We start from the raw sequence: 17,697 nt of genomic DNA on the forward strand, positions 1-17,697 counted from the left end.
GTGGCTCCCGGTCACCACTAATGTCGAGTCCTACATATGTATAGAATGAACCATGTTGTTAATTGTTATTTGACAGTTTCCATGAATTGAGAGCTGAGCCTTAACCCTAAAGGGGCCGGGCTTTTTTTTGCCTATGCTCAGACTGGGGGGGATTCCGCCCCACCAATTGTACATCACAAAAAACTTCCAAAACTCATTTCAATTCTTATGTATTTTTATTGTTTTTCAGAATTTCTTATGTATTTCTTTGTTTTTCAACTTTTTTTTTCTTTGTTTTTTTCATTGGAAAATTGTCACTGACCACTTTTCTACCATAATTAGCACAAAATTAATCAATGAAAGTGATTAATTGTAAAAATAATCAGGGTTTTTATGACTTTCATGACAGAGCACTGTTTTTCCATAGGAAATGTACACAAAAATCACAAAATTGTGCCCGTTTTGGGGCGACATTCCGTTACAAAAAATGGGCGTGGCTTCACAAAAGTATGCGCGGACGTTGCAAATTTGGTCTCAAAAGTTGCGCGAGACTTGAATGAAGAAAGTCAAGAAGTCTCGCGACGAGGCCTTCTCGCGTTACAGAATTATAGCGCGAAACGTCGAGGGGGGGGGGGCAGAATCCCCCCCCCCCCCCCGGCCCTTTTAGGGTTAAATAAAGATAAACAGACATTTTGCAATCCACACATCAACACAAACATGCATATATTATTCACTTAACATGAACACACCTTCTTTTTTCCACACACTTTAGTTTCCACATGAAATTGTGTTTACACTGGACAATCCATATTTTCCTATTGGATGATTTTCATTCTTTTGTTTTAAACCCCACTAGAAACACACAGCTCTACTTGGAGTGACCTCATGAACTCAGTTTGTTTCCATTAAATGTGAATGAAGCCTATGGTGATCTCAAGGCTTCGGTCATTTCTGGTCACCTAAACCCGACAACCGACTTCCTAGCTAGGGGTGTGCAATATGCGGCTATTTGCCCCCCATACTAACAGACATGCATGCCATACAAACATATACTGACCACCACAATATACAACCTCTGAAGACTCCCTGGCCACCAAAGACATAAATCACAGTGCCCCTTTTTACATGTAAATGTTGCATAGAAATTGCACTTAACCCATTCCTTATGGGAACCTGGTGGCCTGCGTATTCAAGTCTATGGGGATTTCAAAATTCAATATGGAACAGGTGAACATGCATGCACAGTTCTCCCCCAAAGTCGACCCTCACATGAAGAGAATCAATGTTTGCCATCTCTCTGCATTGCTAGAGGTTCAGGCATTCTGTTCCCAGATAATCGCTATCAGTTTCATATAAATCAACACAAAAGAATGACACATTTCAGATGATGGAGTTCAGATATTCAAATAAAGGGAATACTTCCTGTATTTCGTATAATCCTCACATGACTTATCATATTCTGCACGCAGGTGATAACAAAGAATTTATTTGTATGTACACATATATATTCAAAATTCACAATTGTTAGCAAAATTGAAAAACTTGTTTGTACTTCAGTTCTGCTTCTCAATGACAAGAGCCATGATTGGTACATTTTAACAGAATACATGGAGCAATGTATTTCCAACACTTGTAAAGTGAACAATTAAAAAAACTAGCCCGTCCCCCCCCCCCCCCCAAAAAAAAAAAAAAAAAAAAAAAAAATTGAGACTTCAAAGTGCAGCAGTGCTCCCTAGTCTATTCATTATTAAAATGAAAATACTGTGTTTGCTGAAGACTTTCTGCAAAGCCCTTTCAAGATTCCAATTCAGAACACCTCTCAAAGCTTAAAGCAAAGAGGCAAACTAGCTTACACATGATACTAATAATAAAAACCTTACAGATATTTCTGTAGCATTTCAGAGTGTAATAGAGAAATGGTACCCCAGGTACACAATGGATATTTGTTATAACCAGGACAGACATAGCCAGATTCCTGATTTAGCAGATAATTCTGCAGGTCCCATTCCATTTATTATACTATTCTATACTTATCCCTGAAATAACAAGATGCTCAATATACCAAGGAAATTCATAGGTCCTACATAGCTTGTTATATCAAGGTTCTCCTGTTCTACACTTTGAAGGGGACTAGGAAATATCGTAGATGTTGATCAGAAACAGTATACACTGATTGAAGGTGTAAGCTCAGGCTGTCTTCCTATCTATGCGCTTTTGTGTTCAATGACGGCCTTACACTGCAAGGGAAAACTAGACATATCGCTACGGCTACTGATATGCCTCCGCCATAATGCATGGTTCTCCTAATAGGTCTATAGTACAATGTCTTGACAATGTGTGATGACAGTTTCACACAACTGGCAAAATATTAAAAGGACAGGTTTGACACAAATGTGCTGAATGTTCACTTTCCTAGAACTAGGTTCAATTGGATGAATGATTAAAATGTCAGAGTGCAGGTATTTGGGGAACTGATGATTTTTACTTGACTTTTGACCCTTTTATAAGTTTATGCATTGAGTAATTTTCAAGGTATTGAGGAAAAGTATAATTTCAGTATCAAATGGGAAAATAGCATTATCTAAACCTGGCCTTTGACCTTTGACCTCACAGTTCCAAAGAGAATCACTGTTAGGTTGAACATGCATAAATATGTAAGTTTCATGATGATACCTGGAGTTACTTTCGAGATATGGAGGAAAAAGTGCAATTTAGCACTTTCACTTGACCTTTGACCTTTGACCTTTTGGCAAGAAACTTCCCCAAAAATATATATTGGGTAATACATGCCATACATCAAGTTAAAAAAAAAAAAAAAAACCTTCAGGCATATTGCATTCTAAGGAAAGTAGTGATATTTTGAGGAGTTGACCTTGACCTTTGACCCCTGACCTTTGACCCACGACCCCAACTTCCCTAGATAATCACTGCCCATCAGTACAAGCATATATACTAAGTTCCATGAAGATACCTTGAACCATTTGCGAGATATGGAGAAAAACATGAAATTTCAATTTTTTTTTTCACAAAATAACCTGTGACCTTTGACCTTTGACCCTGTGACCCTAAAATCCACACAAAGTATTATCCCCCAAGGATATACCCTCATACCAAGTTTGATGTAAAACCACCACACGGTTCTTGAGATATCGACAAAAACAAAACGGGACGTACGGACGTACGGACGGACGGACGGACGGACGGACGGACGACCCGAAAACATAATGCCTCCGGCCACTTCGTTGCGGAGGCATAAAAATTCCCTTTACTATAGATATGACGATTAACCAAATGCTAAAACAGGTTTGCCTGCTAAATCAAGATATTAAGCAACAAAGACTACAATGGAGATAAAAACCCCTCACCAGAGTTAAGTTTCAATGTGACTGCCGAGAAAATACTGTCTAATGCATATTTCCTGAGCATAATATTTCGCAAATCCACGACTTGAGACAATTTAGTATCGTCACTTTTCACATAGATTACACCATACTTTGCATATCGCCTGTCACGAGAGACGATCTTTTTGTGATTTGTTGACATCACAAATATCAGCGGACTTGAGTGAAATTTGTGAAACTGAAACCCCCGCAAAAAACATGGCATGTGCAGTGCCCATAATATATCCAAGATTATTCTTGTCCACCTACATGCAGCTGTAGAAGTTTATAACAGGACTCTTGGATCATGAATATTCACTAAGCCTGGCATTTATTATTGACATTGGAGATGTGAGGCCATTGTGACACATGGGTGTGATACCATACATTGAAATTAAAGCTAAAAAAGTATCGTACGCTTATAAATAATAGTCACAGCATATCTTCACAGCAAAGCGGTTACAATTGTGGGATATCAATTACACACTGTGAGTTTTATCATCATACATTGTATGATGGATATTGTAAAGATTGAAACTTTGGACAAGCACAGCCGAGAGTGCACTGAAATCACCCTGCTTACTGCACACAACACCACACAAATCTCTTTTTGCTCTGATCGTCAGGACTTGCTGGAACACCAGTCAGTATTTTGTTGCTAAAAGCTTGAGAGAGGGGGGGATCTTGAAGGAAGGTGGATGATCAGAAGGCCGACAGTTCCAGCACCAGGGCCTTGTGGGAAGTGCCAGGCTTACACCAAGGCCGTGTCAACATTTCATCAAGATATCTTCCAGCTCATTACTCTATTCATATTATTACGGGTGCTACTCATAATTGTTACCCAAGGTAACTGTGTGAGAGTATGTGGACTGGAGCAGAACATGTTCAAAGTTGTGTGCAGATTACAGACACTGGTGGAAAAAAAAAAAGTATTTCGAAATGCAAAAAACAACAACAACAAAAACAAAGAAAAAACCCTTTGAGACTATATACTCATAACTTAATGACAGGGTTGTATATCATCCTCTGCAAGCACTACATATATGATAGACGGATCACACACCAAATTTTGTCTACCTAGGGATGTAAACAGCCTTTTGGAGTACTTAATGTGCCATAAGTCCTAGTACACATCAAAAGGAATATTTTTTTTGTGTGTAAATCTTATTGTTCCATTTGTACACAAATTAACCTGTCCAAATTGCAAGAGAAGCGATTTCAAAATAATGTTGGATGTGCAATAGGACAAGGAGAGACTGTCATCATACACCAACTGCTCCATCGTAAGTCAACTGTCCCTCATCACCATCATCACTTGAATCATCATCACTGTCCATTCCCTGCGCAGCTTCACTCTTCTGCTGGGCTCCATCCACGGTCTCCGAATGCGTCCTCTTCCTGCCAGTTTTGTCCGCAGCACCCACCACCTGTATGGTGGGGACGACGAGACCCGTCGTCGCTGCCCCGGGAGACGAGTCTCCGGTGCTGGCCAGTTTCACCGTCTTGCCCGGCGTCTGCAGCACGCCCTGCTGGGCCAGGAACGGGGAGAAGAACACGTTGCCCGTGTTGGGCAGGAGGAACGGGGAGATTCCGGCCAGGCGGCTGGCTGCCGACGCATCCACTGTTATCGTCCGTGGTAGAATGTTCTTTTTTACGGTGGCGACCTGTGGAGAGGAGCTTGCCGTCTTCTTCTTTTTCTTCTTGGGTGAAACTTCCTGACCTGGCACGATGCCTGGGGCAGAGACACTGATTCCCGGAGAAGACATATCGACCCCTGGGGAGGACACCACCTGCCCCATCCCAACACCAGAGAAAGTAGCTGGAAAGGTGATACCTCCTAGGGTGTTCTGTCCAATTTGCATAGTGACCTTTGACCCAGGTAGTCTGCCTATTGTCAGTTGGGTTGGGGAGGGAGTGATGCCACTGGCCATTGTCAGGGCAGGTTTGATGGGAATGTGGCGAGACTTGCTGGTTGCTACACGATCCCTCAGCTCCTCACGCAAGTAGCCCTTGGAGAGAAGTGAAAACAACATCAAAACACTTAAATTCACACCATTAACTTAAAATTAACTGAAGATGATTTTATGGTGCACAATTTCCAAGATATTCTTTATAGTTAGTTAATTTATGAATTTCTGGACTGCTAACACTGTGTCAGATGCCAAATCAAAGAAACATTTTGACTCTAGTTAGCTTCAGAAAAAAGAAAGTAAATACAAGCATATATCACTGAATGTTGCCTGGAATCAACAAGAAATACATGATAAACTTGCATATAGGAACTAAATGAAGGAATGTACATACAAAGGACACAAAATACAGCATAGCAATGCACTGGGCACGTATTCTAAATGCATCGGTTCCGTGTTCACTACTGAAAGCAGGTACTGTGTATGGACTTGAAATACAAGCATTCATCACTGAACGATAGGCCTTAAAAGTGTCAATAAATCCCTTTCAGACACTGTTGCTTTTCTAATTAATAATATTAAAAAAAAAACTCTTCACAACTCACCTTCGTCTTGACAATGTTCCCCCATTCCATGGCCACATTGTACGAGGGGTGTTTGACCAGCCAATCTGACAGGGCATTGAGGGAGGGGCAGTGCTTGCCTGCCAGCCTCTTTCCAGACTCGCGGGAGATCATGCCCACTTTCTCCTCCCCCGTGATCTGGTTCTCGTCCAGTCGGATGGGGTTCTTCAGCCGCTTGCGTTTCTTGACCGGGGGTGAGCCCAGGGTTGGTGCTGGGACCACGCCTCTCCCAGCGTCCTCCTGGGATTCCTGAGACTGTTAAGATTTGAAGGAAAATAAGGTAATAATTCCCCCTCTAATTTCAAACATTTAAACATTAAAGAGATCGTATAGTTTTGGTTGAGACCTAATTTCAGGTTTCTAACATTTTTTTGTAAGATAATGAGAAACCTCTTGAAATATGAAAGAGCATGATATTCTACTAGGAATTCAATGTTTATTTGATGAAAATTGGTTTTGAAATGGCTGAGATATCCAAAAAAGAGCAAATCTCATAAAGTGTGGGACCCACACTTTATTACGATTGCTTTGTTTTACTTTGTTTTTGGATGTTTCAGTCATTCCAAACCCGATTTTCATCAAATAAACTTTGAATTCCTTTTAAAATGGTATACTCTGTACTATATCATAACTGTTTTCTTGGTATCTCGCAAAAAGTTAAAAGCCCAATTCTCATCTCCACCAATACTGTACTATCCCTTTAAGGAAACTATAATGGAATTGAAGGAAGTCTGTAACTGAAAAGTGAAGCAGCCTCACATAGTTTAAAATTTAACTTAACAGATGCCACTCCAATGTGACATTATCCATAATGGTAAAAAAAAAAAATCACATAACATTGGAAAATGGATATGGAAATATGTGAATAAGAGAGATTACATTAATTATGCATGCTGACATCCTACAAAGCTACTTTTAGATGGGGGTTCAGTCAGACCTCTCCTATCCAGCCTCCCTTTATCTGGATCTTTCTACTATCCGGATGCGATCTCGGTATCCGGGTATGATTCTTTTTTTCCTTCCAATTTCATAATTATAGGAGAAAAGGGGATTTCAAACTCAAACAAAATTCTTACACAAACTCACATGAATTACATACTAACCCCAACATAATTAACACACATTCAAATCTAATTTTCATCTATAAATAACATGCATTCAGACATCCACTACCCCCAAATCGCCACAAGAATTTGGACAGAAAACTTTTCAAAAAATCAGGGCACGGTACAGGCGATCGTTCACTGAGCAAATTATCAGAGAATTCTGAACGCAGACCAGCTGACCCACCCCGGGGCAGCTGATGATGAGGATGTGACATATTCACACAAAACTGATACATTTGTACATGTAGCTACCACTGAGTAGGCAGCTGGGTGTAATAAACATCGAGTTTCCCATATCCTGCCAAATCCCTTATCCGGATGAGCGTCAGTCCCGACATGTCCAGATGGGAGAGGTTGGATTGTATAATAACATTCAAGTTGAGGAGTGAGTGGCATCACATGCTTACTTCTGAAGCTGCTGTGGAAGTGGCTGGGTCAGTTGACTGACCAGTCCCTGAGCCAGGTTTGTGCTTGTGCTTCTTCTTTTTCTTCTTTAATTGTTTGGCCAGCGGGTTGGAAGCATCCTGACGAGAAATGCACACAATTACGAGGAGATGCTGACAATTCTTTTTTTTTTTGCTTAATTGACATTATTGTAAAACCAGGAACATTTGCAGTATGAAACTTCCGTGAACTGGAGGTAACAGCATTTTTGCAGCAGGAAATTTTTGCAGAATGTTATGGGCATCCAATCCATTGTGTAAAAAAAAAACACAAAAAAAAACAACAACATTTAAAAATTTTGTGTGCATTTTAAGTCGTGGCTCCTTGCAAAATTTGATAAAGTTTCACATAAAAAAAATAATCGTACACACACATTCCACACCAAATGTTATCTGCATCGTCTTATTTTGTGATCAGGTTTAACAGATTAAACAAAATTGTAAGTTCACGAACTGCAGTTCGAATGTGTGAGATAATCCAGGATTACATCTTGCACTGCTGTGCAGAGATATTACACAGTTAATCAACCCATCTTTTTCTTAATACAACTATGAATATCCCCTCAGAATATGACATGCTAGTCGAGAAAATCAGCTAAGCTTCACTATGATTTGTGTGTGTGTGTGGGGGGGGGGGGGGGAAGGAGCATACTGTCTGAGTGTACAATCACTACAAAAGAAGTGCTGGGGCAGGCTGCTGCTTGAGATTACAATGCCCCTTCTATTATACACTCTCTCCAATGTGGTTCCCGAGACACTTAATGTAAGTGCTTCCTGCCTTTAAGAGCAGCATTCTTGGGGAAGCTTTGTGTGGCCTACTGCGGTCTCTTTTGCAGTACAAAGGGACCATTCCACTGGGGGAGAGGGGGGTCACTGGGTCCTCTTCCTTTGTACTCCAAGACAACTAATTACCACGGCTCTGGACATTCAAAGACTACTCCCATTGTTGCTGGGGATAATATAGAAACTTCCTGGCCTGGACTTCCCTGAAGCTGGGCAGATTAGCAGTGATTGCTTGTAATGCCTGAGATGTCTGGTCGTCCTTGAAAACTCAAGAACTCGAGCATCAGCACCAGCACAAGTTCATTGTCAAGCATGCAAGAAAATGCTGCAACTGAAGGGAAACAGCTATCAAGCACATTATTGTACTAGTTTTGAATCACTATTACGCAAAATGCCTTTACATCTCAGATGATATTAGTCCTCACAATTGTTCTCAGACGATGAAACATGATCAATTTTGACAGCTATTTTTTTATTTTTGGGGGGGCATGTCTTCTCTCTCAACAGTCCCATGGTTTTTCTCACTTTCAAACAACACTACGCAACAGCCCACATAAAATGGAATGAGAGAGGGGTCACATTCAAAGTGCAATCTACGTACAACTGTAAGGTAGAGTGTATGTGGACCAAAACTTGAGTCAAAGTCCCTCTATATTTGAACTCTGCAAACTCGAGACAACTTACCACTGGCTTCTTGAGTTTGACTATCCTTCCGTCAACCTTCACAGTTTGCACCTTGACCTTCTTCTTCTTCTTGACCATTCCCTTGCGACTGAGGTCCAGCACGCCGACCACCTTGCCCTCGGCCGGGCCCCGCCCTTCCCTGACAAAATCCGGCACTGCCTTGAACTCAGTGTCGTGGATGTGGTAGTTGGACGTAGGCGGAGGAGCAGGGGGTGCCGGAGTCGCTGCTGGGATGGCCACGGGACTTTCACTCATTGCAGGAAGGGCACCGCCAGTAAATGCCGCCATCATGGCCTGGTTTTGACGCATGAGGGCAGCAAACTGGGCAGCTAGATAAAGATATAGAAATGCCAGAGGAGATTTTATTACTGTATACAGGGACTATCTTATGGTGTTTTTATCCTTGTGAGTTGACCAATATTTGTGAAATTAACAACTTGAGAAAATACTGCCTCCAATGACATAATTGCTTCTTACTTTATATTGAAAGTGGGGATATTGATAGCTTTTTGTTCTTGAAAAGAGATTGTCTCAAAACGTTACTTTTTTTGGTGGTCGGAAATCCATTTTGTGTGTGTGTGTGTGGTTTGGGTGTTGGTGGTTTTTTTTTTTTTTTTTAGGCAAGAGAAAAGCTTGACAGGTGTGTGAGTGTATCAAGAAAGACCCCTGAGTCATCAGACTTGGAAGGAGAGTGCTAGTTATACCACAACAGTCCAATAAAAGGTTACTAATCAAGCCAATAGAACTGTTTCGTGCTTGTCTAACACTTGAATTTAGTTCCACTAACTGCATGCTTTAAGTAATGAGAGGGGAAAAATCAAACACATTGGTTCTCTTAACAAATAGCTTCTCTTTTTAAAGTAGTGGTGTTTCCTTCAATATTTCCGGTGCCATATATAGAGAGTCTGGCCATGGAAACTATAGGCACCATATTGTTCTCCACACAGAGGTCATTCCCAAGCACAGAGTGTGTTCAAGAGAGTGTGTTCACATGTAGTGTGTTTGTTTGTCAACAATAGCCCGTGTGGCGCACACAGGTTTGGGTGACGACATGGCATCTGGTAAGTATGTTATGAGCTATTAACCAATCACAACTCATTAGCCACAAACCGAGTTGGCCAGACTCTATCTACGCCACTGAATGTTTCTTATGCATGGCTCCCTCTCTCAACAGCTGTTAGAGCTTCTTGGTACATTGTTGTGCCCGAGGAAGGAGATACGAGCAGTCTCGACTTCCACTACAGTATCACAGAATGCAGCATACAAGACATTTCATAAAAGGCATCCAGAGTGTTGCACACAATGTAACAATCAATGAAACAAAAGGCTCACCTCTTTGCGCATCCAACATCAGTTTCTTCTTCTTTTTCTTCTTTTTGACTGTACCATCAGGATTCTGTCCACACAGATTCAAACAAAGAAACATAAATCAGATTAAAAAAAGATCAATTATATCAAATTGTGACACTTATTTTTGTGATCACTAACTAACTAATGCCAAACTAGGCAGATCTTTCGAGCTTCCTGATCAGTTACTTTAAGTTGTCAATCACAAGGATTATTCAGATTTCAAATGTCTGCATTTCTCTCTGCGAGAGCTTACATCATATCAGGAAGTCACACTTATCCTTAATGAGTTTAGCACAAGAGAATGACTTGAGTGTTCACACACTTTGTGCAGATTAATTTGCACTAATAGCTCTCTATCCACATACACACAGAATGGTGTCTGTGCTGTCTCAATACCAGTAGTAGCCATATCCCCAACTTGAAAATCAGTCAGTGTTAGCAGGCTGACTCCACAATCATGAAATAGTTACAGTAGCTAGTGTTAGGCTAGATGTCAAATGTCACCTGTTAAGTGAGCCCTACTATTTGTGTTGGCAATTACATGCCTATCTCCACTGGCTATCGCCAGCCCTATAGGGATTCTGATCAATATGATCATTGTGCCAAGGAAAAACACATCACTTTTTTTTTGTAACTCAAATGATGAAAATACAAAAGGGGTGGTGCAAGTTTGTCCATTTCAAGTCCATACGAAAATAAAGTAAATAAGATTCTTCACTTGCTTACTTATGTATTGCAGATACTATCTTATGGTCAAAATATTATTATTTTGAAACTATTGCAAGGCGGGTACACGGTCAGGTTATGAGCACCCCAAAATATTTTCCTACATTCCTTTTAATGATAAGCTCCTTCAGAGACACTAATCCCTGAGCACTAACCAGCTGTGGGGCAGCCCTTTTCCGTCCCGCACTCATGCCGCCCGCGTAGTTGTGCTCCAGTCCTCCCCTGGGGCCCGGCGCATCCGTGTCGTCGTAGACAGGCTCTACTACAGGAGGCTGGTGGTGGTGCCTGCGCCCGGGCCACTCGTTGTTCAGCACAAGATGGCTAAGCTGCTCCAGTCTGTGAACAATCACTCGGTCCTGGTGGACAAAAATACCAAACAACATTTCTGAGTCTTGTGGGGCTCTACACACTTCCAATCTAAGTAAAAAGGCTTGTATTTTGTTCTGATCTATCATACAACACGCATCGTCAGCTAAACTTCTAATGGGGATAACTCTGCAAACCATTCCTCTGTGTTAGTCACTAAAAGAACGAAACTAAACTAAGCCAGCACAATGCTGGAAAGTTTGACAGTTTACCTTACAAACTACAGCGGAACTATTCCTCATAAACCAATGAATGGAATTCAGAAGGAAAGCATCATGTGCTAGTTAATGCTTTCATCCATGACATATTGCAGGTATACTAGCATGTTGGTCTACATTTCAAATGTTCACACACATTTTATTTCAGGAAGCATGTTACCCTACATGTATAAACTAACTGAAACATTCCTTCATTAAGATGGAAGTGACTCATGGAAATATCTTTTCCCTTTCATTATAACTTGTTTATCTTTCTGTACAGAAACAAGAATCCAGTATTCCATTGCTTACCTTTGGCCACCTGAATGTTGGGACAACCACCTTTGGGGCCGTCTCCTTTTTCTTAGTACTGCTTGGTTTGTTTCCGTCTCCCCCAGCGAAAAATGCGCCATCTTCCCTCTTCAAGCCTGGAATGTTGTTTGTTCTGTCTCCCTGCATCAAAACCTGCTGCAGAACTGACATGGCTGGTTTCTCTTCCCTCGCCTCATTCCCCATACCAGTGTGGTCATTGTCCATGGCATGCTCTGCATGGAAGTTTGCAGCACCAACTCCATCTTTTGTCTCATCGTCGAGGTAGTAGTTGCTTGCGATATTTTCACTTTTGAGTGCGAACGAGCTGGACGCCTCGTCATCTTCATTTCCCGAGACTTTGCTTGAGCCGTCCATGCTATCGTCGGCAAGTTCAAGTTTCTCCGCTTTGAGCAACCCTTCCTGATCTTGTTTCGGTTCATTGTCGTCGTCGTCATCGTCATCATCGTCGCGGCCCGATCCCAAGCCCTCGTCCATATCCTCATCGATGCTGTTACCCCCCTGGCTTAACCTATCTGAACTGTTTGGCCCCGAGTCCAGAGGTAGCTTGGAGTCTAGTCCTGCTAAGCCCAGTCTATCTCTCTGCTCCCCATTTTCTTCCCCTTCTATTGCCGTAGGCTCTCCCTCTCTAGTCCTTTCACCCCCTTCTCCATTCCCAAGCACCACATTGCCATTATTCTCCCCTGTCCTTTCGCTTTTCACATCACGTGCAACCTCTCCGTTACCCAGCGATGCGTTTTCGGGTCCACCTGCTGGGGCGGCGACTCCTCCATCCTGGCCCGTTGGGGCAGCCCCAGGAGGAGGCTGCTTCTTCTTGCGAGGCACGCCCTTCTTGGGGCCCGGTTTCTTCAGGCCCGGCCTCCGCTGAAAGGGGCCGAACCGCATGCCAGGTGCCCCTGGCTGTCTAATGGCTGTGGGTGGGGGAGGCATGGCAGCCGCCGCTTCAGGGAACTTCTCCTTCAGCTCCTTGAAGCACAGCTCCTCATCGTTGATCATGGCATGCTGACTTTCTTGTCGATTTATTCCATACCTAGAAGCCATTGGGGGAGGGGGCAAAAAATAATCATATACAGTGTAATATAACTAAGATGGTTGGGACATTTTTAGTGGTTGGGACATTTTTAGCGATTAGCAATGTTTTGCCGATCTCAAGATAGCATACATCCCTCAGAACTAAGTTGCATTTTCCTCCACTTCTATGGTGCGTTCAGGACAGACAGCAGAAACTCTGATCGACACATAAGGAATGAAGATCAAAATGTCTAGTCATTCACATTTCTCATACTGTGTGCATCTACAAGAATCCTAACAGGAAATTATCAACACAACTACGTACATAAATGGGTGTGTTTCAATGGAGAAGAATTCACCAGCATTACACCTCTTATGAGACAAAACCCATCACCTTTCTAACTTGGCATTTGCATCATCATCTATTAATTGGTAAGTAAACAACACATTAAATCTATGTGCCATGATATCACTTTGTGGCAATTGTCTTTTAAGTGTTGACAAAGAAAAATGATGCAGGGAGTACAGAAAGGTGATGATGCGGCCACCCACCTGCAGACACCGATGATGAGGTCTTTGTCATGGCGACCCAGCTCCCACCAATCGGGCAGCTCCATGCTGGGCCGGCACTTCTTCAGCCGCTCGTCGAGTTCGGGGTGGGGCAGGATCTGCGTGCGGATCTTGTTGAGGAGCTCGATGCGGGAGAGACACTTGCTAGCCCTCTCCTCTGTGATCTCCTCGATGGTGAAGTCTTGCAAGGGTGTCGCAGCTGTCAGGGATGCAAGCAAAGACATTCTAAGGCAGTTTGTCCAATGGGTGAATCTCATTGCAATTTAATCCTGCCACTGTCATGGACAGACCCTTTACACTAAAGAACATTTGAATGAAAAAACGCTACCACACACCCACAGGGATACCTGCCAACTCTAAAATTCTGTAAATAGGAATAACTTGGGAGAAAGAAGTACAAAAAAAAAATGGATTTTTCAACCATCTCCCATACATCACTAATGCCAGGTGTTGACAAAAACAGGATCGAAATGTTGAAAGAAGCATTTTTTTTTTTTTTGATGAAGAAGAAAAAGGTTCCTGTCATATGGCAACAGTCGGCAGGTATGTAAAAGGCAAAACCATCGGTTCATCAACAGGGCTACTGTAGTAGTATAACAAATTCACTCTTGATCAGCATTGCAGAACACCATCATTGAGTCAGTGAAAATGATATTCTGTCATCATTTCAAGAGTACAGCAAATTCACACCAGCTCATCTCACTTGGATTTAAACTTAACTTTTATTTGATGCACGCTATGTTAAAATATGCCAGCTAATGGATGAGCAAAACCTGAAATGCATGACGCTTTTGAAATGATACCCAGTATCCATAAAGTTGTATGTACATTGAACTTGAGAACAATTACTTTACCTTCACTTTATGAACGGAAAAAGACAGAACTTTCATAGCCTTTCACATCAGTATATTTTTTATATCAGTACCAGATAAATATCTAGATATGACATATGAGAACAGATGAGGAAGGGATGTGTGCCAAGCATACCACATCCTAACTGATTGACAAATTACAAAAACACTTGATGCAAGAATCGTGAATTTGAATACATACCGTATCCCTCTGGTATTTCCTCTGCCCTCTTGCACACTCGCAGGCACATGGAGTAGTAATGCTCGTAGAACTCCGTCATCTTCTCCTCGTACTTCCTGTCCAGCTTGGCGAGCCGCTTGAAGCGCTCCCAGCGGTACTTGCCCGTGTTTGGGTCCTTGTCCACGCCAAACGCTGTCAGGATGCGGTAGAAATCTGCCTCTTCTCGCCGTGACCACCTGGGGGGGGGGGGGGGGGGGGAATAGAGACTTGTGAATACCTTCCAGTTCAGTAGATTCCCCTCAATATCACTTTTCCTTATTAAGCACCTCGTAAATTGAAGAGATTATTCATATATACAAAGTTTATGTAAGACCTGTGATCATTGTGATGACCCAAGATGATTTGCAAGAAGAGCATTTAGTGAATTCCATAATTTCCCATGCAAAGTGGAACACTGCATCTACAAAGAAACTTGGGGTGGTATTCTGAAAATCTTCCTAAGTTTCTTCCTAAGTTTCTTCCTAAGTCAGAAACTTAGGAAGTGCCTAGGAAAGACAGAATTGGTATTCTGAAATTTCTTCCTAGGCACTTCTTAATGCAAATTAGGCCATCCTTATCCCCGCCCACGTCCTTTCTTAAGCTAATACAGAATGCCGTATCATAAGGAACCAACCGATGACAATTGCATATTTATTACCATGACATAGGGTCAAATACACGTGTGCGCGGCATGTCCCCTTTCTCACGCTCATTTCGCGCATTAAAGTACATGTGTGCGCAGTGAATGACAAGCGCACCTATCACGATGTCTGCAGCTTGCTATTCTTAACAACGTACTTAGGACAGGGGTGGAGCTTTCCTAAATATCTTCCTAAATTTCTTTCCTAAGTGCATTCTAGAATACCAACTTCTTCCTAAGTCAGAAATTTGCATACTCCCGCCCTCTTCCTAAGTTTCTTCCTAAGTTTAGGAAAAAGCTTAGGGACAGACTTAGGAAGAAACTTAGGAAAATTTTCAGAATACCACTTAGGAAAAAATCCTGACTCGGGAAGAAATTTCTTCCTAGGAAGGATTTCAGAATACCACCCCTGACTTTTAAATAGTCAAAATGCATCAATAACAAAACAGATTGTTCTTCAGACTTTGACACTAACATATCCTGATTATCAGCAACATATGCAGAATACAGTGAAATGACATGTAGCAACTATTAAGACTGTTGATAGTTCACATCATCTACATCATTGTCACAATGCTTATCTTTTACGACTCCACTACATTAAGATTTTCTGATGTGTTACCAACTTCTCTCTGAGGAATTTGGCGGCTATGTTTTGGATATCACAGATACAAAAGCAGACCTCCAAACAATTCTGACTGTAAAATAGGGATAATGGTTCAAAAGTAGAGAAAAAAAAAGCAGTTCCAACAGGAGTGTGTAGTAAAATTATCAAGAAAAATAAGAAACCCCTCTTGAAACAAGAACTGGAAACGGTCAAAATTCAGATTTTTTCCTCCAAATTCAGAATGGTTTAGAGGTCTGCAAAAGACCTATGATCAGTCTCTTGCACAACTTACTTCTGAGCATTTTCAATCTTGCGCAACTCCCTCAGGCGCAGCTGCTCCTGCATCCTCAGCATCTTCACTTGCTCTTTCTGAAAGATTAGAGGTACACAATATAGCGTTATGGATAATCAATCCCCTCTCGGTCACTTACTTCCACACTGACACCTATTGACAAACTCACTAACCATCAATACCTGTTTCTGTGACACATTTATAGCTTTTTCTCAACCAAGAGAAAAATAGTACACAAAAAGTACATTATTTTCTACACTCTTCCCCCCCCCCCCCCCCCCAAAAAAAAAAAAAAAAGAAAAAGAAATACAGACTGAAAAGCCATATTCAATTTGATGACTACATCTTTACACAATGCAACCTTACAGGGTTATCTTTGAGTCTTCCTTTCCTGGGATTGCGATGTACAATTTTATCCTGTCTAAAAGAATGTTCCAAATGCCAAACCTGAAAAGCCTATTGCTAAGTAATTCACAAGGATTAAATAATAACTAGGGGAAGAGAAAACAGCATACAGTTTCTATCCACAAATGTGTACTTCATTCGATGGGAACACTGTTCTTAGACATTGCTCCATACCTTTTCTCTCTTTTGCGCCTTCAGCTGTCTCTTTTTGTTGTCTCTCTGGTAAGCGGCTACCAGTCGCCTCAGCCTGGTGTTAAGGTCAGGGGCTGTTGGGAAGAGCAGTTTGCCAGGTACAGCAGCTGTAAAAGGAAGCAAACAATATCCATTAACACGTTCAATATATCACATATACGCCATATCTTTTGCGGACTTGATTTTGCAAAGATTAAGAAAAAACATGAAAGCGTGCAGATGATTGTGTGCAAGCTCATTATTGGATAATAGAAAGATCCAGAAAAGTGATGGCTGGATAACTTGAGGTCGAACTGGATATGATTTTGCCTGATGCCACATAATGCCAGCATCACATCATGGTTACATTTACCAGAACCGGAGGACTACAACGACCAAGTCGCTCTGACTTTAAAGGGATCGTATACTTTTGGTTGAGACCTAATTTCAGGTTTCTAACATTTCTTGGTGAGATGAGAAACCTCTTATGAAATACGAAAGAACATGTAATTCCATGAGGAATTCAACATTTATTTGATGAAAATTGGTTTTGAAATGGCTGAGATATCCAAAACAGAGCGATTCTAATAAAGTATGGGACCCATCTTTTACTACGATCCCTTTGTTATACTTTGTTTTTGGATGTTTCAGTCATTCCAAATGCGATTTTCATCAAATAAACTTTTAATTCCTCTTAAAATGGTATGCTCTGTACTATTTCATAAGTGTTTTCTTGGTATCTCACAAAAAGTTAAAAGCCAAATTCTCATCTCCACCAATACTGTACCATCCCTTTAACACTGAAGCATGATGAAAAGCTAGAGCATGGGATGAAAAATTCTGACTGACTGGGTTAACCAAACTCTTGATCAGCATTGCAGAACACCATCACAAAATCAGTGAGAAAATGGATGAATTCTTTCATCACTTCAAGAGAATGGTTAAACCCAACCTGCCATTGCAACAAACCATGCCGATAGCATCTTCAAAGTATCTCAGTTTCACACATACAAAACTATACATGCAGCAATGAGCACGCTTTACCTCTTCTAC

The 17,697-nt window shown here is 41.5% G+C and overlaps 1 protein-coding gene across 1 annotated transcript in view; it reads right to left on the reverse strand.

Moving 5' to 3' along the window:
- Positions 1-3,533: 3,533 nt before the first annotated feature.
- The window catches only part of LOC139728244 (uncharacterized), a 41,874-nt gene continuing 27,710 nt past the window's right edge, over positions 3,534-17,697 (reverse strand). The window contains exons 31-41 of the mRNA XM_071639205.1: positions 16,648-16,772; positions 16,069-16,145; positions 14,512-14,726; positions 13,441-13,657; positions 11,860-12,907; positions 11,140-11,340; positions 10,241-10,304; positions 8,909-9,237; positions 7,406-7,522; positions 5,875-6,147; positions 3,534-5,368 (exon numbers count right to left, since the gene is read on the reverse strand). Coding sequence (XP_071495306.1) covers positions 4,622-5,368; positions 5,875-6,147; positions 7,406-7,522; positions 8,909-9,237; positions 10,241-10,304; positions 11,140-11,340; positions 11,860-12,907; positions 13,441-13,657; positions 14,512-14,726; positions 16,069-16,145; positions 16,648-16,772 — 3,413 coding nt within the window. The 3' untranslated portion in view covers positions 3,534-4,621. The remainder of the gene's footprint in view (positions 5,369-5,874; positions 6,148-7,405; positions 7,523-8,908; positions 9,238-10,240; positions 10,305-11,139; positions 11,341-11,859; positions 12,908-13,440; positions 13,658-14,511; positions 14,727-16,068; positions 16,146-16,647; positions 16,773-17,697) is intronic.

This window comes from Diadema antillarum, unplaced genomic scaffold (assembly GCF_040938485.1).
Source record: "Diadema antillarum isolate AM-2024a unplaced genomic scaffold, OU_Dant_1.0 seq00000170_RagTag, whole genome shotgun sequence".
NCBI classification, from domain to species: Eukaryota; Metazoa; Echinodermata; class Echinoidea; order Diadematoida; family Diadematidae; genus Diadema; species Diadema antillarum.